This window comes from Leucoraja erinacea, chromosome 30 (assembly GCF_028641065.1).
Source record: "Leucoraja erinacea ecotype New England chromosome 30, Leri_hhj_1, whole genome shotgun sequence".
NCBI classification, from domain to species: Eukaryota; Metazoa; Chordata; class Chondrichthyes; order Rajiformes; family Rajidae; genus Leucoraja; species Leucoraja erinaceus.
Genome location: NC_073406.1, coordinates 8105921 through 8130373, shown reverse-complemented (window position 1 = coordinate 8130373; position 24453 = coordinate 8105921). Strand labels below are relative to the sequence as shown.

General features: G+C 45.6%; 1 protein-coding gene across 6 annotated transcripts in view; it reads right to left on the bottom strand.

The window, feature by feature from the left end:
* Window positions 1–24453, bottom strand: part of camta1a (calmodulin binding transcription activator 1a) — an 810948-nt gene that overhangs the window by 109504 nt on the left and 676991 nt on the right. For all 6 annotated transcript variants that reach the window (XM_055659354.1, XM_055659356.1, XM_055659355.1 and 3 more), the window contains exon 6: window positions 11273–11426. In XM_055659354.1, the coding sequence (XP_055515329.1) occupies window positions 11273–11426 (154 nt within the window). The remainder of the gene's footprint in view (window positions 1–11272; window positions 11427–24453) is intronic.

The following is a 24453-nucleotide window of genomic DNA, read 5'->3' as shown; positions in this document are numbered from 1 at the left end:
TAGAGTAGTGCTAATGTGCGAGGATCGCTGGCCAGTGTGGACTCGGAGGGCCGAGGGGCCTGTTTCCGCGCTGCATCTCTGAACTAAACTAAACCTGCAGTGTTAGCAGCATCCTCCCCCACAGTGAGGAAAGCCGCGCTCTCTCATGTAGAAAGGCCTTCGCACTCCCACTGTCAGACAGCCACCTCCGCCTTGCCCCACAGCCTCATGCATGAACAATGGGCACCAGAGTGAGATGGGGGATTTAAACTCGCATTCCTGGGCTCATTCACGGTGCACGGCAAGCACGAGGAGAGATGGGGGAAGGACGTGGCATGAAAGAAATAAAACAGGCTCTTTTGGGATTGGGAGGGAAGGCTGACAGTGAAAGATGTTTTGTAGTTGTGGCAGGTACCAGAAACCATCATCATTACAAAATCAAAGCAGAAACACTTCTTTCCAGTGCCTGCAGACCAGGGGAGAGAATGTATTAATAAATATGTTCTTGCTGTACAACCTGTACACATAGAAACCAGGACAGTTTCAGCTAGGGAGTCCTTTGGCAATATGTCTCCTTTGACCCAAGCAGCTAAATTTAGCACAATCTGCTGGTGGAATCTGGATGCAGTTGAAGTTTGATGTCGGAAGATTTCCCTATATCCCTCCCCCTTATAGACTGTTGAAGTGTAGCTGGGATTTGTGTGTCTGTGTTCATTACAAATCAGTACCCATGCTGCAGTGCACAGTGTTTGCTATTCAGAGCAACAGCTTACAGACTCATCATAAAGTGCTTTTTTATTATATATATCTTTTTTTTTTAAAAGAGACAATTTGCATATTCAAAAGAACTCAAAAGAAATTTGCATGCAAAACCCAGAGGCCTCTGCTTGCAATCTGTCACCCTTCACTGGGTTTAATTTTGTAACCTTCTCAAAAGCCAGATAGTTGCTACCAATGTATTGCAATCAGTTTGTCTACACAGAGTACGCATAGCTTTCATTCAACTCAACCTGGCCCACAAACTTTCAATTTAATAGCAAATAGAATTAAATGTTTCAAATTTGAAATAAAGGCAAAAAGATAAGATTCAGCCTCTCTCCTCCACTATCTCCACCCCCACTGTGAACCAAGCAATCTGTGTCAGCACTGTCAATAATTCCATGTATATAGTGGCCTTCACAATCCTGATGTACTTTGTGCCGATGAAGTAATTTTAAAGGCTGGTCAATGTGACAATGGAGAAAATGAATGATCTATCTGTGCCTGGCAAAATCCCACACACATTGAGTGACCCTGACCATGGAAACAGGCCCTTCAGCCCAACTTGCCCACACCGGCCAACATGCCCATCTACCTGCGTTTGGCCCATAACCCTCTAAACCTGTCCTCTCCATGTTCCTTTCTTCAACGCTGCGATAGTACCTGTCTCAGCTACATCCCCCAGCAGCTCGTTCCGTACACCCACCACCCTTTGCATGAAAATGTTACCCCATCAGGGGGTTAATGTAAGCGAATCTGAAATGAATATTTCTCATCTGTATTCACTAATGAAAAGCGTGACTATGCATCAGTATTTATTAAAGTGACATGCACAAGGGGGACAGGGTGCACCTGAATTGGAGGGGGGAGGACCAATATCTTTGTGGGGAGATTTGCTCATGTTCTATGAGGGAGGGTTTAAACCAGTCAGGGCATGACTGGTGAGACTCAGAGCAGTGGTGTTGCAAATGAGAAGGTTGTAGCAAATCGAGATTCCCCGTCATACCACCACATGGCACTAGGGGCATTAAGTATAAGACGTGCGGCAGCTTTATTGGCCTAGCTGCATTTGGAGTATTGTGTGCAGTTGTGCTTGTCCCATTACAGGAGGAATGTGGAGGCTTTGGAGAGGGTGCAGAAGAGGTCCTCCTGAATTTGGAAAGTATTAGCTATATGAAGAAGTTGGACAAACTCGGATTGTTTTCTCTGGGTCAATGGAGTTTGAGGGGCGACCTGATAGAGGTTTATGAATTGATGAGAGGCATAGATGGGGTGGGCAGTCAAACCCTTGTTCCTGGAGAGGAGATGTCAGAGAGCAGAGGGCATAGAATGAAGGTGAGAGGGGCAAAGTTTAAAAGAGGTGCACCAAGGCAAGTTTTTTCACACACACACACACAGGTGGTTGCGTGGAATGCACGGCCAGGTTTGGTGATGGAGGCAGATACAATAGTGGCATTTTACAGATTTTTGGATAAGCACATGGATATCCAGGAAATGGAGGGATATGGATCACGTACAGGAAGAGGGGATTAGTTTAACTCGGAGCGGACATTGTGGGCCAAAGGGCCTGTTCCAATGCTGTACCGTTCTGTGTAAATCCTCTCACAAGGAATGGCCCTTAACTCCAGTAATGCTGGCAAAGAAACAACAAATATTTACAGTCAGATCTCCAGATGTCCCTGCGGACTCTGGATCTGCTGGTGCAGAAGTCCCCAACCAGCTGATTTCCAGTTATGAGAGTCACCAAAAACGCCTCTTATCAAATGCATGGAGTAAATTCTTGTTCGTCTTTTTCTGCAGCCCGACTCTGGTTTAAGTTCGACACTTCAGAGAGCAGAGCAGCATCCATTCCATTATTTGACATCTGTAAGGAAGTACAATCATGGGCTGCCAGAGGTCCAGGGCCGGGTCAGGTCAGCGACTATGGTCCTGTGTTCAGTAAAGGACCATCCTACTGATCTAAGATTGACACAAAATGCTGGAGTAACTCAGCGGGTCAGCATCTCTGGGGGAAAAGGAACAGGTAACGTTTCAGGTCAAGACTCATCTTCAGGTGACCTCCTGACTTGCTTTAACCCACAGTCTGTAAAATGGTCACAATGTCATCAGGCAGGAGTCATTAAGGGACTGTTATCCAGTTCTAGCTGGGCATTCACCACTTCAAGGGCAACTAAGATCCGGCTTGGCTGCAGACTGACGGTGGAATGGAAACTAACTGGCCTGGTTTACAGCCAGGCCTCCTGCCACTTCTGGGACCTTTTCCAGGAAGAAGCCCGCGAGACCTTGAAGCCCACATGCTCCAACTGATAGAAACATAGAAACATAGAAAATAGGTGCATGTGTAGGCCATTCGACCCTTCGAGCCTGCACCGCCATTCAATATGATCATGGCTGATCATCCAACTCAGTATCCTGTACCTGCCTTCTCTCCATACCCCCTGATCCCTGTAGCCACAAGGGCCACATCTAACTACCTCTTAAATATAGCCAATAACTGGCCTCAACTACCTTCTGTGGCAGAGAATTCCAGAGATTCACCACTCTCTGTGTGAAAAATGATTTTCTCATCTCGGTCCTAAAAGATTTCCCCCTTATCCTTAAACTGTGACCCCTTGTTCTGGACTTCCCCAACATCAGGAACAATCTTCCTGCATCTAACCTGTCCAACCCCTTAAGAATGTTGTAACTTTCTATAAGATCCCCCCCTCAATCTTCTAAATTCTAGCGAGTACAAACCGAGTCTATCCAGTCTTTCTTCATATGAAAGTCCTGACATCCCAGGAATCAGTCTGGTGAACCTTCTCTGTACTGCCTCTATGGCAAGAATGTCTTTCCTCAGATTAGGAGACCAAAACTGTACGCAATACTCCAGGTGTGGTCTTACCAAGACCCTGTACAACTGCAGTAGAACCTCCCTGCTTCTATACTCAAATCCTTTTGCTATGATGCAGATTTAGCCTCAGTGTTGGGGCAGACACACTGCATGGAGTTGTTGGCCTGTGGCCTAATAAGCCTGAGTTCTGATCTGCAGACACAGGGCCCAAGTTCTGATGCACACACGCATGGACCCTCAAGTCCTGGTGTTCCTGCCCAGATCTCTACATTCACAATATACAGACGATGAAGCGTAAAATCCTTCAGGTACACCTGCAGCGATTCTAATACATGAATTAAAGAAATCACTGATCCCATTAGTTTAATGGACTAAATGAGCCTCTGAATTTCCTGAACAGCGGCACCATGCATCAAGAACTCAGGCCCCCAAATTCTCGGAGGATCTCCACTTCACTGGTGTCGACAATGAGATGCAGGTCACCCTGACATTTGATGTGAGTAGGTGACATTTCATTCCGCATTGCTCCAAAGTCACTCCTGCAAACAACCAGGGGTCACCTCCAGGAAGGGTCTCGATGCTGCCTGTCCTGTCCCACTGAGTTACTCCAGCTTTTTGTGTCTATTTTTACGCTCTTCACATCAAGGGCCTGACGAGGTTTTCCTGCACTCCCACATGTCCAAGTCCTCCTGGCATATTGACCAGGACTTCATGTGGGAGCAGTGGATTGGCACAGTGGAGTTGCTGCCTCTCAGTGCCAGAGACCCGGGTTCGATCCTGACTGTGGGTGCTTGTCTGTACGGAGTTTGTACCTTCTCCCTGTAACCGCGTGGGCTTTCACCGGGAGCTCCGGTTTCCTCCCACACTCCAAAGACGTACAGGTTTGTAGGTTAATTGGCTTTGGTGAAGATTGTAAATTGTCCCGAGTGTGTGTTGGATAATGTGCTGGTCTGCGCCAACTCGGTGGGCCAGAGGGGGGTTGTTTCCATGCTTCATCTCTAATCTAAAAATCTAAACCTTGGACATATCCTGTGCATTGCTGGTGTATGGCAGCCAGTGGCAGAGTGGCAGTAGGGCCGATGTCTTTCTCTGAGGATGTGAGCAAAGTGCCAAGGACTGTGCTAAATCAGATGAAATACTGTCGGGAATAGTGCAGCCCCTTGAAACCAATGCCAAAGGCCATAGTGCCGAGCAGCTCAGAGAGGAATGTTTATTCTTTGAGTGGAAAGTGATGCAGTGTGCATTCAAGGTCGGCAGTATGAAAGAATGGTGAGATGTGAACCATCCTCATACACTGGTGGCAGTCTTGAACCACAAACTATTGTGACAATTAGAGCCATGGAAGCTATTTGGCAGTGTCTGCCAAACCCAGCAATCTCCACCAACTGGAGTTTACATGGAAAACACCACCTTCTTCAAGGAGAAGTGACCTCATCACATGTCTTAAGGAATAAGGAATAGCTTGCAATCTAAGTGACAGCCTGCCAACAAGCACATTATACTGATATTTGAAGATATTCTGCACGTTTGCCTTTTTTGTTGTTGAAAATCCTACTGATTTGCATCAGTAATGATCAAGTATCTTCAATCAAACCTGAGAGATCAAAGGAGGACTAGAATGAGAATGTGTATAAAATCATGAGAGGGTTAGATCGGCGAGATGCACAGAGTAAGGGAATCGAGGACCAGAGGACAAAAGTTTAAGGTGAAGGGGAAACGACTTAATGGGAATCTGAGGGGCAACCTTTTCACACAAAAGGTGGTGGATGTATGGAACAAGCTGCCAGAGGAGGTAGTCGAGGCAGGGACTGTCGCAACGTTTAAGAAACAGTTAGACAGGTGCATGGATCGGACAGGTTTGGAGGGATATGGGTCAAACGCGCCAGCAGGTGGGACTAGTGTGGCTGGGACATGTTGGCCGGTGAGGGCAAGTCGGGCCAAAGGGCCTGTTTCCACGCTGTGTGACTCTAGGACTCTAAACAAACATGAAATTAAGACCGGAGGCTGTTTATTACATCCACAAGGAACAGCCACGCTGACACTGACAGGTCTCACCCTCAGTTCAGCCATTACACCGCAACCACAAACCTCTCTCCACCTCCGCAAATGAAAACTTACGGAAGGTCAGTAGTTAATTTTAAAATCAAAAACTGATACTTTTTTTGACGATGACGGCTATTAAGGAACACGGTGGGGGGAGAGGGGGAGGGGGGGTGAGTCGGATACATGGAGTTGGGTCACAGCTTGGGCGGTGGAACGCATTGGAGGGGCTGAGTTGCCTCGTCCCCGCTTCTACGCTCTTTGCAAGCGCACGGATCAAATCAAAGTCTCATGTAATGAAAATGGTCGTGTGGCAGGCGAGGTGAATGTCAAAGCAACCGAGAGAAATGGCAATATTACCCAGAGACCGATGTGCAGCCACAATATAAATGCATTTATACACCTTTCATTTGTTTTCATTCTATTACATCTCTGACAAGTTGTTGACATTTTCTGTTCATCTCCAAGGAGACAAGGTCAATAGTAAATGTCAGTTTAATTTTTTTTTTGTTTTTACTGCTATTTAAAGGGACAAACCGTGAAGACTGCCTGCCTGCCTGCCTGCCTGCCTGCCTGCCACTTGTTTTTCTGTTCTGGTGTACTGCTCGTTGTACAAAAGCCTCGATATCCGTCCCAAGGCTCCCCGCTTCAACCGCTTCACCCCAAGAAGATTGCGGTTGCCGTTGCCGCCCGCACCACTACCTGACAGTGAGCCACCCTTCAGTACTTCAGTAAAGTCAGTCTTCAGATGGGGCAATGAACCTCTCAGGTGGGGGAGGGGCCTGAACTACTATCTACCTCATTGGTGACCCTTGGACTATCCTTGATTGGACTTTACTGGCGTTACCTTGCACTAAACGATATTCACTTATCCTGTATCTGCACAATGTAAATGGCTCGATTGTAACCATGTTTTGTCTTTCCACTGACTGGTTAACACACAACACAAGCTTTTCACTGTACCTCGGTACACGTGACAATAAACTGAAGTGAACTGAACTGGGTTCATTGCCTCATCTGAAGACTCATCTGAAGCCCTCTCGTCCCCGGCAACATCCTTGTGAACCTTAAATCTTCGCTGCTCGCTTTACAACTCAACAGCATCCCTCCTATAGCCGGGTGAGCAAAATTGAACAAAATTTGCCAAACGCGGCTTCACCAACGTTGTCATAGCAGCAGAAGTAGGCCTGTCAGCCCATGAGTCTACTCCGCCATTCAAACATGACTGATCTATCTTTCCCTCCCAGCCTCAATCCCCTGCCTTCTCCCCATACCCTTGATACCTGTACCAATCAAGTAACTGTCAATCTTCCCCTTAAAAATATCCATTGACGGCCTCGACAGCTTTTCTGTGGCAATGAATTCCACTTATTCACCACCCTCCGATTAAAGAAATCCCTCCTCATCCCCTTTCCAAAGATACGTCCTTTTGTTCTGAGGCTACGTCCTCTGATTCTAGGCTCCCGCATACACTCTATCCAGGCCTTTCACTATTCGGTAAGTTTCAATGAGGTCTCCTTCATCCTTCTAATCTCCAGTGAGTACAGGTCCAGTACCATCAAATGATCTAACTTTCCAGAACAGGCTAACATATGGAACTTTATCAAATGTCTTGCTGAAATCCATACAGGCAACATCTAAGGCTTCGCCCACGTCAACCTTTTCGGTCACTTCTTCAAAATCAGATTCCTAAGACACGATCTCCCACGTAAAACAAACACGCTGACTATCCATAATCAGTCCCTGTCTGTCCAAATTTTTACAATCTTATCCCTCAGAATCATCTCCACGAACTTTTATTGTCAAATATCCCAATAAATAGATCAATTAAATTCTTACTTGCAGCAGCACAATAGAATATGTAAACATGAGCATATGACAAGCACACTGTGATGGTGGGTTTACACAATAGACAATAGACATAGGTGCAGGAGGAGGCCATTCGGCCCTTTGAGCCAGCACTGCCATTCAATGTGATCATGGCTGATCATCCACAATCAGTACCCCGTTCCTGCCTTCTCCCCACATCCCCCGACTCCGCTATCTTTAAGAGCTCTATCTAACTGCTGTTTCCGTGTGCACAGACAGACCGAAAAGGTCTCAACTCAAAACGTCATCGATTGCTTTTCTCCAGAGATGCTGTCTGACCCGCTGAGTTACTCCAGCTTTTTGTGTCTGTCTCCATGTGCTTCATCCCCTCTTACTTTGGGAAGGGATCCAGCACGGTAATCCCCGATCCATTCCAGACTGGAGGATACAGTGAGCCCTCCAACCCGGGGAGAAGTACAAGCATTCCACGGACAATAACTTTGATTAAAATTGTCTGTTTGACTAATGGAAACTGGCAGAAGTGGCCAGATATCTTCATGTTGATGCACAATCCCAAAGTGTTTTTGCAGCCCATGAAGTAATTTATTGACCGTCATTCAAACAACATATTTTCCCATGCCGAACACTTTAGAGCATAAAATGTCAAAGAACACTCTTAAAATTAAATCCCATTTGTGGAGAACTTGGTTGTCAATTTCCGCCCAACATGCTCCCACAGTGATAAACAATAAAGAGACATTGCTAGATGATCGGTTTTAATATTGATTAGTACTCTAATCGATGTTGGAGTAACGGATAATAATGTCAAATAATCTATTTCAGTGATACTTCAAGGATAAATTTTGACCCGGGACATGATGGGACTCAGAAGGTAGACAAAAGTGCTGGAGAAACTCAGCGGATGCAGCAGCATCAATGGAGCGAAGGAAATAGGCAACGTTTCGTCCCGAAACGTTGCCTATTTCCTTCGCTCCATTGATGCTGCTGCACCCGCTGAGTTTCTCCAGCACTTTTGTCTACCTTTGATTTTCCAGCATCAGCAGTTCCTTCTTAAACACATGATGGGACTCTCCTCCCCATCTGTAAAATAGATCCAAAGGATCTTTCATTAACAGTTAGCTGACTGGACTCAATTCAATGCCTTATCTGAAAAGTAGCACCTCTGATATTGCAACACTCGCTACCTACCACACTGAGCGAGTGTCTCAGACTACTCTGTGTCTCGTGTTGATGTGGAGACCTGGAGTGGGATCTGGGTCAATTAGTCTCTCATCCCCCAAAAACAACAGTGGTGCCATTTTATGGTGGAGGCCTTTCGCTTCTGCTCGAAATGCTGGGGTAACTGCTCCTCTGTGAGATGTAACTTGGGGCCCTAATCATCCCCTGCCTATCCTGTTAAATAAAAAAAAATCTTATCCCTCGGAATCCTCTCCATTAACTGTGGGCACTGTTGCTGGGTAGCACAGTGGTGCAGCGGTAGAGTCGTTGCAGCTCTTACAGCGCTGGAGACCCGGGTTCGATCCTGACTGCGGGTGCAGTCCTTACAGAGTTTTTACATTCATCCCGTGACAGTGTGGGTTTTCTGCGGGTGCTCCGGTTTCCTCCCACATTCCAAAGACATACAGGTTTGTAAGTTTTTAAGAAGGAACTGCAGATGCTGGAAAATCGAAGGTACACAAAAAAGCTGGAGAAACTCAGCGGGTGCAGCAGCATCTATGGAGCGAAGGAAATAGGCAACGTTTCGGGCCAAAACCCTTCTTCAGTCTATTTCCTTCAGTTGCCTATTTCCTTCAGTTGCTCCATAGATGCTGCTGCACCCGCTGAGTTTATCCGGCTTTTTTATGTACCTCAGGTTTGCAAGTTAATTGGCTTTGGTGAAAATTATAAATTCTCCCAAGTGCATAGGATAGTATGGGGTCTAGGCGGGCCTAAGGGCCGAAGTTTCCGCGCTGTATCTCTAAACTAAAATTAAACTCACACGTAAATTGTGAAAGAAAGAGAGAGAAACAAGAAAAAAAGGAATGCAGAAAAAAAGGATTGGCGAACTCCCTCACCAAAAGTTCCAAAACCCGAGAAAGGTATTCGATCAATCTCTCACAAAGAACTAACGACTGAGAATTTCACCCTGCTCGTCCAACAATGACAACTCCATGTTTGCAAAGTGCATTTGTGTTGACAAGCAACAATGGCAGATGCTGGAAATATGAGATAAAATTAAAAAAAAACTCATCGGGTCAGCTTGTGACTTTGTAAAAAGGAACATGGGTAATCTTTCTATTTCAATAGATGCTGCACGGCCTGCTGTGTCTTTGTGCATTTTCTATTTCTCGTACATAGAAACATAGAAAATTGGTGCAGGAGTAGGCCATTCGGCCCTTCGAGCCTGCACCGCCATTCAATATGATCATGGCTGATCATCCATCTCTTGGACCTTTGTGCTTTGTCTGGGTTGAAGTTTATTATTGTCACGTGTACTGAGGTACAGCGAAACGCTTGGTTTTGCATGCTATCCAAACAGTTCAGATATATCATACATAGATATAATCAGTTCAAACTCAAGTACGATAAAGATATTTGTCTTTATCTCATTCTGTAATAGTACACAAAATCCAGCAGGTGGCAGGCATGCAGCATTGTTTCTTCCAAGCAAGTGGCCAGATGGAGTAGGATGTACAATGCACTGGTGAACAAGCTCAGACCCTCTCCGAATTACATTTTCTGTTAACTCCCTCGTTGCTATTATAAATTCCCTGCGTTAAAAGCAGCATGGGTCTGCGACTGGTCCCCTGCCCCTTGTGTGCTCATTCCTTTCCCGTCTGGAATCCGTGTTTTCATTGCTACCCCTCCATTCCTCCCCGCCCTCCTGTCTGAATTTTCATCAAACCTGCTTTACAGAGGAATGCTTTCCATAGCAGTTCAGGGCAGTTGTGCCTTATTACAGGGTTGCAAATGGTGCGTGGCATCACAGAACATTAAGCCACTGCACTTTCTCTTCTCAGCCTGTTCTTCCCCTCACGACATTTTCTCAAAGACTCCCGCAAGGAAACGAAGGCACTCAGCCAGCACAGCCTGCGTGTTATTCTTCTTTAATTCCATTTTCATTCCTCTTTTTCTCCCCCCACAAGTTTTCTCCCTTCGTGTTACGATTCTCTCTGCCCTTGAGCTCCGTGGACATGACTTGTCCTTATGCCTACAAACCCCATTGAAAAAAATGTATCCAGTTTGAAGACGCGAGCTGGGACAATTCTCCACGATCCTTCGAAACAATGCCACGTACACTTTTCAACCGCGCGTCATATAGACCGTATTCCGTCCGCTACCCCATCAGAGAGACGGTGCCTCTGACAGTGCCCGTCGTGGCAATCTGGATTTTGTGCTCAAATCTCTGCAGCGGGAAACAAATTCGCAATCTTCCGTTTCGGAAGCACCAGCGCTCCCCACAGTTGATGCAGCCCAGCCTGCCTCCATTTCTCTCAACCTTCCCTCCAGTTGAGGTCGCCAACCGCAGACGCAGAAATTCCCGGAGGTTTCGCCACTTAATTCCAATCTCATCCCATCTCTCACCACCACCATGCCCATTCTCGTGGGGCAGCCAAACTGAAAACAAATAGCATCTCGACCAATTAGTGTCAGCCAGAGAACATATTTCCCCAATGCCCAACACTTTTGAGCATAGGATGTCAATGAAACATTAAAAAAAAAATTCAACGCTATTTTTCCGCATGATTTGCCCACAGTGGTGTCTCGGGCTCCAGGAGACTCCAGGGCAATCCAGCGTACAATGCCACGTAAAGGAGCACATTGGGAAGTATTGCTGAAGCTGACACTCACACATGGGTTTAAGCTGGCTGATCAGCTCCTCTTTCGACCACTTCGCCCATTCCTTCTTGTCGGTGTTGATGGAGCACAGTATCGGACCACAAGGCTTGCCACAGTCTTCGATGGCTGGTACATTCAGGTAATGGACCAATACAATGTCAGGGTTCTGCGAGAGACAAAAAAAAACAAACACAACTTTAGACATTGTGACCAAACCAGCAATAGAAGAAGGTAGACAAAAATGCTGGAGAAACTCAGCGGGTGCAGCAGCATCTATGGAGCGAAGGAGATAGGCAACGTTTCGTCCCGAAACGTTGCCTATCTCCTCCGCTCCATAGATGCTGCTGCACCCGCTGAGTTTCTCCAGCATTTTTGCGCACCTCCGATTTTCCAGCATCAGCAGTTCCTTCTTTAACAACAATAGAAGAATTTGATCTGCATGAACTTGAATCAAATGTATTACAAGTCAAGTCAAGTCAAGTCAAGTTTATTTGTCACATACACATACGAGATGTGCAGTGAAATGAAAGTGGCAATGCTCGCGGACTTTTGTGCAAAAGACAAACAACAAAACAACCAAACAAATTATAAACACAATCATACAGTAACACAATTCAACTGTAGGCCAGAACTGCCTGGGTGAAAGAACCAAAATGGGGAAGAGAGGAGGGCAATCCTGTGCTCAGGAATCCGCTGCACATCAAGATGGTGTAAGCAGATTCAAACGTGAGCTAAAAAAGCTTGCATGCATACATACATGAAAGAAGTATTGCTGTGCCAGGGGAAACTGTAACAGGTGTAATTGGCTACTAACCACATCTACAAAGTGATGAAGTTAGTGTAAGGCTGAGCAGAGGGGCACTAGGAGCCTGTGTGCCAGAAGCCAGGCTCCAGGACCGGCTATTTTAAAAATAAAGTGACTGGCAATCCCAGGGTTCTTTGAGTGGGCAGTAGGTAGGAGTAGGTTCGGCCTCGAGCCTGCACCGTTACAACACGATGGCTGATCATCCAACTGTTGCTATTGCCTTCTCTGTACCCCCAGAGAGGCTAAATAAATGAACTGGCCTATACCCTCTGTTCCAGAGATTACCGTCTGTGTGGTACGGAGATTTCCCCCTTATTAACTGTGAACTTCCCTAACATCGGGAACAACCCGACACCAGTCCAAAAACTGTAACAGTGTAAGTTTCTATAAGATCTCCCCTCAATCTTCTAAAGTCTAGCGAGTACAAGCCGACATCCCAGGAATCAGTCTGACCTTCTCTGGACTCCCTCTAGGCAATAATGTCATCTTCGGAGATTTGGAGACCAAACTGTACGCAATACTCCAGGTGTGATTCACCAAGAGGTATTTTGCAGGATTCACTATACTCAAATCCTTTTGCAATGAAAGCTAACATACCATTCGCCTTTACTGCCTGCTGCACCTGCATGCCTACGTGCAAATGACGCGCAAGTGGGACAGGACCTTTAGATAGCTATTTTAAAAATAAAGAGGCAATACTGGCAATCCGTGGGTTCTTTGAGTGGTAATAAAACTCCACTAATATATGAGTGTTTAGTTTAGTTTGACCAACAGCACGGAAACGGGCCCTGTGGCTCACCAAGTCCGTGTTGACCAGCGATCCAAGCAAAGCAAGAATTTCATTGTCCTTTCTGGGACACCTGACAATAAACTCTCTTCAATCTTGGATCTTGATCCCCCACACACCAACACCATCCTACAACACACTGGGGACAATTTACCATTATACCACGCCAATTAACCTACAAACCTGCGTGTCTTTGGAATGTGGGAAGAAACTGGGGCACCCAGAGAAAACCCACATAGGTCACGGGGAGAACGTACAAACTCCGTACAGACAAGCGCCCATAGTCAGGATCAAATCCGGATCTCGGACGCTTTAAGGCAGCAACTCTACCGCTGCGCCACCGTGCCGCCTCCAGTGTATTAGCCAGTGTAATACTCCAGAATCCTTTCATGATTAGCTCTGACTCCAACTGATGAGTATCATCCATTTTGTTATTTCTCTCTGTCTTTTTAACAGTATTTCTTTATTTTGCGTTTCAGAAACAGGGGAACCACTTTGAACGCCATCCTTCTTTGCTAGTCCCTAATCTCCCCTGAGACGGAGGGAGTGAGCTGCCTCCTTGAAATGCTGCAGTCCTCGTACTAAGGCTGTTCCCATAAAGTGTCACGAGTTCCAGGTATCTGATCAACAACTATGAAGAAACAGCCACATAATCCCAGGATGGCACATGGTCCAGGAAGGAGGTGATGATTGCATTTACAATCCCAGTTTTCCTAGGTTTCGGAGCCAGGGGGCTATGAGATGCTGTCAAAGTGTCAATCGTATTTCTACCTGTAATTTCCTTTCCATTCACCTGGAGCGACAAGAGAACCTGGATAATTCATAGTTTGCTTCCACTCCAATGAGCCGGCTGGTGAATGGTAATATTAAGGAGCAAAGTCCCATCTAGACACCCTATGGTTGGCAGTGGCAGCAATGAAACACATTGGGGAAAACACATTAGCCACAAACCACAGTGGTGGTGATGGAGGCTCTTATTTTTTATTAGAGTTCGTGTGCCTGCATTATTAAAATGTCTATATAGAAAGTCCCAAAGAGAAAGTCGTCAGGATAATACTGAACTGTGAGGCTATTTTTTTCTCTATCAGGGAACGCTGAAGAGCCAGAAGCTCTTTGATGCCAAGCTGTGAGCAAATGGAATTCTCTAAAATTATGAAAGTGATTTGATAAGGGGATTTAGGGGTTACATTACAAAACGCAGAATGTTAGCACGCAAGTACGGCAAGCTATGTGGAAGGCTGTTAGCGTGATGGCCATTATTGCAAAGTACGGAGAATAAAAGTGAGGAGTGGAGATCATTGCAATAGTGCTGATGAGACCATCTTGAGTAATGAATCATGTCGGAAGCAACTGCAGATGCTGCTTTACACCAAAGGTAGGCTCAAAATGCTGGAGTAACTCAGTGGGACGGGCAGCATCTCTGGAGAGAAGGAATGGGTGAAGACGTTTCAGGTTGAGACCCATCTTCAGAGTGAGAGTCAGGGGGGAGGGAGTCTAGAGAAATGGAAGGGTAAGGTGTGAAAACGAGAGATTTTCACACAAAAGTAATGTATAGTGTTTTGGTCACTGAATATAAGGACGGGTATGTTTGCCTTCGGGGTAATGTTGAGAAGCTTCATTAGGTTGACTCCTGGGATGAAGGGCTTGGTGCATGACAAGGGGTTGCGCAGGACTGGCCCACACTCACTGATGTTTGGACAATGCAGGGGGGCTAAAAAGGGGGGACTGCCAAGAGGGTGCTTGTAAAGAGAGTGCAGGAACCTAGAAACTGGGACATCGTTTCAGAACAAGGAGTTACCCATTTCAGATGAAGACGGGGAGGAATTTCTTCACTAAGCCAGTCATGAATGATTAAACTTCTCAACCTTAGAGAGTCGTGGAGTTGGAGTCGATGAACATATTCCAGGCACAGATTGACAGACATTAAAACTACTAAGGAGAGGAAAGAGGGGTAGCGTGAGAGAGACGTATTCAGGCCCATAAGGTCATAGGGAATAGGAGTAGAATTAGGTCATTTGGCCCATCAAGTCTACGCCATTTAATCATGGCTGATCTATCTCTCCCTCCTAGCCCTATTCTCCTGCCTTCTCCCCATACCCTGTAAGAATCTATATATCTCTGCCTTAAAAATATCCACTGACATGGCCTCTACAGCCTTCTGTGGCAGTGGCCAGAGCAGTCTCGAGCTGCCTATCCCTATTCCATCTGCCTAATCACAGCCTTTCAACAAATCTTCCCAACACACAGGTGTAAGATTTTCTTCTTCAAAGTGGATGGTCTCAGACTTGCCAGCATAGCCAAGTCTATTTGGCACAGTTTAGTTCATCAACGTAACCTGTTCATATCACTTTGTAATGTAATATTTTAAACGCAGACCTGGGCAAGGCCCCAGTAGTCAGGTCCTACTAATCCAAGATTTTGTGTATTTTCTCTGCTCCTGTTTTCCTGCTGCTCGTTTTCTCGGCAGGTCAACGATATGCCTTCAATTTCAGGAGCTTTAACTTTAGCTCAATTTCTTCTGGGCATTTCATTAAATTCCCCGAGACGTTTGCACAAATAACATCCATACACATTCCCTTATCCTACCACCCTGGTCACCCTTTTGAAAAAATTCAATCAGGTTCATCAGGCACGACCTGGCCTTTACAAACCCATGCTGTTTCCTTTGATCAACTGGACACTGGAAAGGTGTTCAGTCACTCCTGCCTTAATTATAAATCCCAGTAATTTCCCAGCCACAGATGTTTGGCTAACTGGTCTCCACTTCCCTGGTCCCCCCCCCCCCTCCCTGCCTCCCTCACCGTCCTTATATAATGGAATGACGTGCAAATCAAAAATAATAGTTTCTTCATGAATGAAGCACACAGAAAAGGTCACGTGGGAGAACTTTGGTTCTCTCTTCCCCACAGGCACAGAAAATGATCAAAAAGATAATGGAAGGCTGACCTTTATAACTCAGGGACTTTATAACCCAAGACCTAGAAGGATGAGGGGGTGGGGGGTCTCATTGAAACCTATCGAATAGTAAAAGGCATGGATGGAGTGGATGAGGAGAGGATGTTTCCACTAGTGGGAACAAGACTAAAGGTCATAGCCTCAGAATTAAAGGATGTTCCTTTAGGAAGATGAGGAGGGATTTCTTTAGTCAGAGGGTTATTCCACTCCTGTGGAATTATTTGCCACAGAAGGCAGTGGAGGCCAAGTCAATGGAATTTTAAGGCAGGGATAGATAGATTCTTGATTAGTACGGTGGCAATGGGTTATGGGGAGAAAGCAGGAGAATGGGATTCGGGGGGAGAGATAAATCAGCCAAGATTGAACGGTGGAGTAGACTTGATGGGCCGAATGGCCTAATTCTGCTCCTATCACTTCTGACCTTATGACCTTTATAGTTCAATGAGTTTATAATTCAGGGAGACAAGTTGGTGTCAAAGGCGTTTGGCATGCTTGATTCAAGGGGCTAGTGGAGTCAAGGGATATGGGGAGAAGGCAGGCACGGGTTATTGGTAGGGGACAATCAGCCATGATCACAATGAATGGCGGTGCTGGCTCAAAGGGCCGAATGGCCTCCTCCTGCACCTATTTTCTATGTTTCTATGAATCATCGAATACAAAAGTTGGGACATCATGATACAGCTGTACAGCTCATTGATGAGACCACATGAGGAGTATTGTATGCAGTTCTGGTTGCCCGGCAATAAGAACAATGTCTCCAATTGAAGAGATACACCAGCATATTGCCTGGGCTTGCGGGCTTGGATTATAGGGAGAGGAGGGATAGGCTGGGACCTTTTTCTTTGTAGCATAAGGGGCCGAGGTATACAAGATCCTGAAGGGCATGGATAAAGTGAGCACTCATAAGACCATAAGTGATAGGAGCGGAATTAGGCCATTCGACCCATCAAGTCTACTCCGCCATTCAGGAAGATTGACCGAACTTTATTGCCTTCCATCACAGTGACAAATGTTGATTCCAGAGTGGTGGATGCTTATGTTAATTTCTATTATGTGTTGTGTTTTTTTTATTCGTATGGCTGTATGGTAACCAATTGGTGCCATGTAACAATATATGTGAACTTGAACTTGAATCATGGCTGATTTGTCTCTCCCTCCTAACCATATTCGCCTGCCTTCCCCCCTTAACCTCTGACACGCATACTAATCGAGAATCTATCTATCTAGGCATGTTTTTCATCCATCTGGAATGAGCCGCCAAAGGAAGTGATAGAGACGGATACTTTTAAAAGGCATTTGGACAGATATACGGGTAGGATGAACACAGAGGGTGATGGCAAATGGAAACAAATGCGACTAGGTCAATAAGCCAACTTGGTCAGTATGGACAAGGTGGGCCAAAGGGCCTTTTCCTGTGTTTAAGAAGGAACTGCACAAAAGGTACACAAAAAAAGCTGGAGAAAGTCAGCGGGTGCAGCAGCATCTCTGAAGCGAAGGAAAATGGCAACGTTTCGGGCCGAAACCCTTCTTCCTGTGCTCAGCTGCTCCGTGACTCTGACTAGAATGCAGGTGAGTAAAGTTATGCTCGAATGAAACAGAACCCTGGGTCGGCCAAACAAGAAGTACTCAAGTTGAGTATCCTCAGAAGGATACATTAACAATGGAGGGAGTATACCGTCGATTTACCAGAACAATATGAACATTCGTGTGTTAAATTATTCAGAAACAAAAACAATCTAGCGCTATATTCCTATGAATTTAGAAGAGCTGGGATGACTCAAAAGTGATTCAAAGACATGAATAGATCCCAAGAGCAGTGGGAGATAAAATATTTTCGCTATTTGGGGATTTGAGGATTGGGAAAGAGAATACAAATTAGAGCCGAGCCCTTCATGTGGGAGAACTTTGGATCTCTCTTCCCCACGTCGCGGGCTATGGTTGATCAATCATTGACGGTAAATCTGAGAATGACGACATTTTTCTCAGCTAATGGTGCAGCGGTGCAGCCTTACAGTGCCAGAGACCCGGCTTTGATCCTGACTACGAGAGCTTGTATGTACGGAGCTTGTACGTTCTCCCCATGACACACAGGCCCGTGGGTTTCCTCCCACACTCCAAAGATTAATAGGTTAATTAACTTGGTAGAAATGTGTCATTAGTGTGTGTGTAGAGTAGTGTTATGCCCCTGTCCCACTTAGGAAACATGAACGGAAACCTCTGGAGACTTTGCGCCCCACCCAAGGCTTCCATGCGGTTCCCGGAGGTTTTTGTCAGTCTCCCTACCTGCTTCCACTACCTGCAACCTCCGGCAACCCCCTGCAACCTCCGGGAACCGCACGGAAACCTTGGGTGGGGCGCAAAGTCTCCTGAGGTTTCCTAAGTGGGACAGGGGCATTAATGTGCGGGGAATCGCTGGTTGGTGCAGACTCGGTGGGCTGAAGGGCCTGTTTCCACGCTGTATCTTTAAACTAAACTAAACAAAACTAAAAAGTAATTCTCCTGATCCCATCTTCCTCTTCACAATCCTTGGGCATGAGGGCAGTTCCAGTCGACTCAGCGAACACTCTGGGTGTTCCCAGAATGTTCTTGGCTTTGTTTTTATTTTAACTGTCGTGAATTAGAAATCTGTGCCTCTTCTTTCAAGTTTCCACAAAGGGCCACACCTGCACCCTAACTCCAGCCCTCGTCTCCCACCGTCCACCGCACTGTCTCCCCGCACATCGTCCTATGAGCGAACAAGCCCAGCACGGAGGAGGAAGCCTGACGCTGTCAGGTTAAGCCAGAAGACTCCGAAACAAATGTTCTCAACCTTCCCCTTCGATCGCAATCAACGCGCAACCTGGTCGCAGCTGAGTTTGGGAGGAATGCAATTAACATCTCCCCAACAGCACATCAGGAAATCGAGGAGTTATATATTACAACAAAACCATCGGCAGGTTCTTATTGTGGGGGCTCACAGAGTCATCGCACCGATGTTACCAAGAAGCACTGGTTGCCATCGTGGTACCTTGTACAAGACAGTTACCTGGATACCAGCACATTGTCGCTATAATGACAAAAGAGTGAGTTTACTTTGTAACTTGCTATTCCCTCTTTTATTATTTTCCAACTGATATGGGTTACCATGGAAACTGAAAGACTGGTTTGTAAAGGAAGCTTTGCACTTCTGCAAACTGGTCGTGGCGCTAGCCTGGTTGCTTGGCCGCCCAGGTATTATTGCTTTATTATTAGTCCTTGGCTCTGAGCTGTGGTCGATCACACGCTGGAACCTCTCTCTGCTTTCTTCCTCCCCTTTACTCAGCAAAGCTGAGACATGTATGTCGACATAAACTGGAAAGCAACACAGACCAGGAGCCAAGTCCGGCACTTTCCAATCGACATGAAACCGAGGGGCGTGAGGAGTTCTGGAGACTGAGATTCAACAAAGTTTCTTCCACATTACCAATGTTCATTCGTAGATTAATCGGCCAATGTAACTCTAATGTGTGGGGAAGTTGATGGGGATGGAGGGAAATTACAATGGGGCAACTACAGAATCAGTATAAACGAGGGTTTTATGTCCAATGTGGACTTCATAAGCTCTAGGAGCAGAATTAGGCCATTCGGTCTTTCAAGTCTACTCTGCCATTTAATCATGGCTGATCTATCCTTCCCTCTCAACTCCATTCTCCTGCCTTCTCCTTCCTGCTTTCTCCCGCCTTCTCCCTATAACTCCTGACATGCTTACTAATCAAGAATATGTCAATCTCCGCCTTAAAGACACCCATTGGCTTGGCCTCCACAGTCGCCTGTGGCAATAATTTCCACAGATTCACCACCCTTGACTTAGTACACCCTTCTGTACTGTACGTCTCTGTGTATATGTCTTGTTTCTTTCTGCGCAAGGGCTGCTTGACTGGCCGGGAATTTCCCAGCTTTTCTATTCCATTGTTCTATGATAGTGGGAAAACTATGGGACAAAGGAGGGGTGAGAATAGCGAGTCTTCAGTTCAACACTGTGAGGGTACAGAAGCAAGCAGAGCATGAAGGACGTGGTACCTACAATGAAGAGGGAGGATATCGGAAATGAAAGACCATAAATATAAGGCGATCGTTAATAAACCCAAAAGGGAATTTGGGTGAATCTTCTTCGAGTGAGGAATTCATCACCTTCGGGAGTGGGTGCGGAGAAGGGTGGAGATGCACTGAAGAGGAAGTTGGAAAAGTATGCGAGGGGGAAAGGAAAAAAATAGATATGCTTGCTGACAGAGTGAGGTAAGATAAGATGGGAGGAGGCGTGTGTTGAATGTTAAACCCCGGCACATACCAGTTAGGCAGAAAGACCGGTCTCTCTGCTGCTTTTCCCAATGTAATCCTCAGCAGAAAAATCAGATGTAAAAATCAGCAGAATGAGCAAGTACAGCAGTCGTGATAAAATACAAAGAGCGAGAGAACGAGAGAGAGAACGAGGATCTTTCCATTTTAGCCTTTAATTCCCCTTTCTCTTCCTCGACAGAAATAAAGAACAAAGAACGACAAGTAAATAGAAAGTGGATAGAAAGCCAATGTTATGTGCAGTGGGAATTCACAGGGAATGATTTTCAACCCAGTCGATTCTGTTCACTTATCTGTCCTAAGGTTCTTGGCGTGCATGAGCTGCATACCGAGTAGCCCCCAGAATGCAGAGTAAATAGTCTGATGAAGGCGAACAGAGTCATAACAACAGTTTGACTCTTGTTTGCTGCTTCATCAACGCTAAGTGGCCAATAATCACCTTGGCGTTGTGTTACATCTGGTCCATGGCTTTATCATTAATCTGATGTCTGTTCCTCATGAAAAATGAAAGAATAAAGGTTGCATTCAATCTCCGGCTACCTAAAACCACCAATTCTAATGCTTGGCCTACAGGCCCCTGTGGCAATAATTTCCTCTGGTAGACTTAGTACACCCTTCTGTTCTGTGACGTCTCTGTGTATATGTCTTGTTTCTTTCTGCGCAAGGGCTGCTTGACTGGCCGGGAATTTCCCAGCTTTTCTATTCCATTGTTCTATGATAGTGGGAAAACTATGGGACAAAGGAGGGGTGAGAATAGCGAGTCTTCAGTTCAACACTGTGAGGGTCTAGAAGGAAGCAGAGCATGAAGGACGTGGTACCTACAATGAAGAGGGAGGATATCGGAAATGAAAGACCATAAATATAAGACGATCGTTAATAAACCCAAAAGGGAATTTGGGTGAATCTTCTTCGAGTGAGGAATTCATCACCTTCGGGAGTGGGTGCGGAGAAGAGTGGAGATGCACTGAAGAGGAAGTTGGAAAAGTATGCGAGGGGGAAAGGAAAAAAATAGATATGCTTGCTGACAGAGTGAGGTAAGATAAGATGGGAGGAGGCGTGTGTTGAATGTTAAGCCCCGGCACATACCAGTTAGGCAGAAATACCGGTCTCTCTGCTGCTTTTCCCAATGTAATCCTCAGCAGAAAAATCAGATGTAAAAATCAGCAGAATGAGCAAGTACAGCAGTGGTGATAAAATACAAAGAGCGAGAGAACGAGAGATAGAACGAGGATCTTTCCATTTTAGCCTTTAATTCCCCTTTCTCTTCCTCGACAGAAATAAAGAACAAAGAACGACAAGTAAATAGAAAGTGGATAGAAAGCCAATGTTATGTGCAGTGGGAATTCACAGGGAATGATTTTCAACCCAGTCGATTCTGTTCACTTATCTGTCCTAAGGTTCTTGGCGTGCATGAGCTGCATACCGAGTAGCCCCCAGAATGCAGAGTAAATAGTCTGATGAAGGCAAACAGAGTCATAACAACAGTTTGACTCTTGTTTGCTGCTTCATCAACGCTAAGTGGCCAATAAATCACCTTGGCGTTGTGTTACATCTGGTCCATGGCTTTATCATTAATCTGATGTCTGTTCCTCATGAAAAATGAAAGAATAAAGGTTGCATTAAAACGGAATTTATATATTGCCCAGGAACTAGTAATGACTACTAATGATACTTCACTGCATATTTGTTTTAGGATTCGGAGGGACTCGATTGTTCAGATTTGTTTTTCTCCTTTTCTCAAATGAATCTGCGGGCTGCTCTCAGCCCCAGTGCAAAGCTTAAGCCATTTGTGAGGCTCGAACTCAATGGCTGACTAGATTTTGTCTTGCACTCTACCCATACACTGGTTATAACTGACGGTGCCTATCCAACCCTTGCAACGGACTTAAATGTTCGTAAGATTGCTGAGGCTGAAAGCAGCGTTGGGTTCAGAAGAGGGCTTCAGAGGTTTAGAGCAAGGCTCATCCTTGCACATATTTTACCTGTACTGTCCCAGTAGCTATAACGCTGTCAGCTTGTGGGACCGTATTCTACACTCTGGTTATTTTTCTCTTTGCAGTACCTGTAGTACTGGCGTGTGGCTTGGTTGTACTCATGTAGGTGTAGGAAGTAACTGCAGATGCTGGTTTACACCGAAGATAGATACACCGAAGCAAAATGCTGGAGTAACTCAGGGGGGACAGGCAGCATCTCTGGAGAGAAGGAATGGGTGACGTTTTGGGTCGAGACCCATTTTCTAATGTTGGACAGCATGCAAAACAATGTTTTTCTTTGTCTCATGATGCAGGTGACAATAATAAAGCTATATCAATGCCAAAACCTCGGAATAGAGTGTGATACAGAGAAACACAAAAATAACAGAACAATGGTCACCATGTCAATTCCATTACCTCATAGAAACATAGAAAATAGGTGCAGGAGTAGGCCATTTGGCCCTTCGAGCCTGCACCACAATTCAATATGATCATGGCTGATCATCCAACACAGTATCCTGTACCTGCTTTCTCTCCATACCCCCTGATCCCTTTAGCCACAAGGGCCACATCTAACTCCCTCTTACATATAGCCAATGAACTGGCCTCAACTACATTCTGTGGCAGAGAATTCCAGAGATTCACCACTCTCTGTGTAAAAAATGTTTTTCTCATCTCAGTCCTAAAAGATTTCCACTTTATCCTTAAACTGTGACCCCCTTGTTCTGGACTTCCCCAACATCGGGAACAATCTTCCTGCTTCTAGCCTGTCCAACCCCTTAAGAATTTTGTAAGTTTCTATTATAATTATAAAATTATAACAATAAAACGTCTCTTAATATTAGCCATTGATGACACCTTGAAATGTGGCCATTAAGAACAGTGAAGTTATTTCATAGAGACATGTCAATCATTCAGTTCATCACCACTTGAACCTGCTACTGCTCAGCATGGTGGGAGCAACGTATTCACCCAAATGGCCAGTGTCTAAGATGGCAGCTCACCTTCTCAAGAGCTACTGGGAGCCAAGCAATAAATGACCACCTTCTCCCTGTGACCCTGTGGGTTTTCTCATGGAACTCCGGTTTCCGCCCACGCTCCAAAGACATACGGGTTTGTAGGTTAATAGACGTTGGTAACATTGTAAATTGCCCCTAGTGTGTTGAATAGTGTTAGTGTGTACAGTGTGATTGGTGGTCGGCGTGGTCTCTGTGAGCCACGGGGCCTGTTTCCACGCTGTGTCTTTAAAGTCTAAAGTCAGTGGCATCCAAGTGCAAATCATGAATTATGAAGCTACCAGAGGTGAAAGTAAACTGGCATGAGTTAATGTAGTGTATCGGTACAATAGTGGCTGATGTGTTAAATCAACAATGTAATCAATACAATTGTACCAATAAAAATGCAGGCTACCTTCAACACTGGATACTGCAGTATTAAAGACCTTGCAGGGTTTAATTACTATACATTAACAAAATGGTATTGTGGTTACCTAACATTCGTGGAGTGAATGCCTTCTGTGTAAGAAAATATCACAAGGGATTTCAAGTGGACAGTACTCAACTAAATTTGACAGTGAATCATATAAGATGGCCAAAGGTTTGACCAAGGCGATAGATTTGGAGGAATATATTAAACATAAAATCATGTTAAATCGAGTATAAAATGGTGTATAAAAATCATGAGTGGAATAGATCGGATACTCTTGCCCAGAGTAGGACCTGGGATCGAGGATAAGAGGACATAGGTTTAAGGTGAAGGGGAAAAGGGGAATCTGAGGGGTAACTTTTTCATACAGAGGGTGGTGGGTCTATGGAGCGAGCTGCCAGAGGAGGTAGTTGGGGGAGGGACAATCGCAACGTGTAAGAAACAATTAGACAGGCACATGGATAGGACAGGTTTAGAGGGGCATGGGGCAAATGCAGGCAGGTGAAACTAATCTAGCTGAGACATGTTGGCCGGTGTGGGCAAGTTGGGCCGAAGGGCCTGTTTCCACGCTGTATCACTCTGTGAATCTACGGAAGGAAAAGCCCAAAGGTCTAGGTAGTGAATGCCACTGCTTGGAATGAAGGCACGATGACCAATAGCGTAGCAATTAAAATCAGTTATGTGCAGGAGACTAGAATTGGAGGATATCCAGCTACGTTGACATATTCTGCACTTCTGCCCACACTAGAACGTGTTCCTCAGCTGAAAAGCCTGCTAGGACGGCACGGTGGCGCAGCGGCACAGTTGCTGTCTTATGCCCCTGTCCCACATAGGAAACCTGAACGGAAACCTCTGGAGACTTTGCGTCCCACCCAAGGTTTCCGTGCGGTTCCCGGAGGTTGCAGGTGGTTGCCAGAGGTTGCAGGTGGTTGCC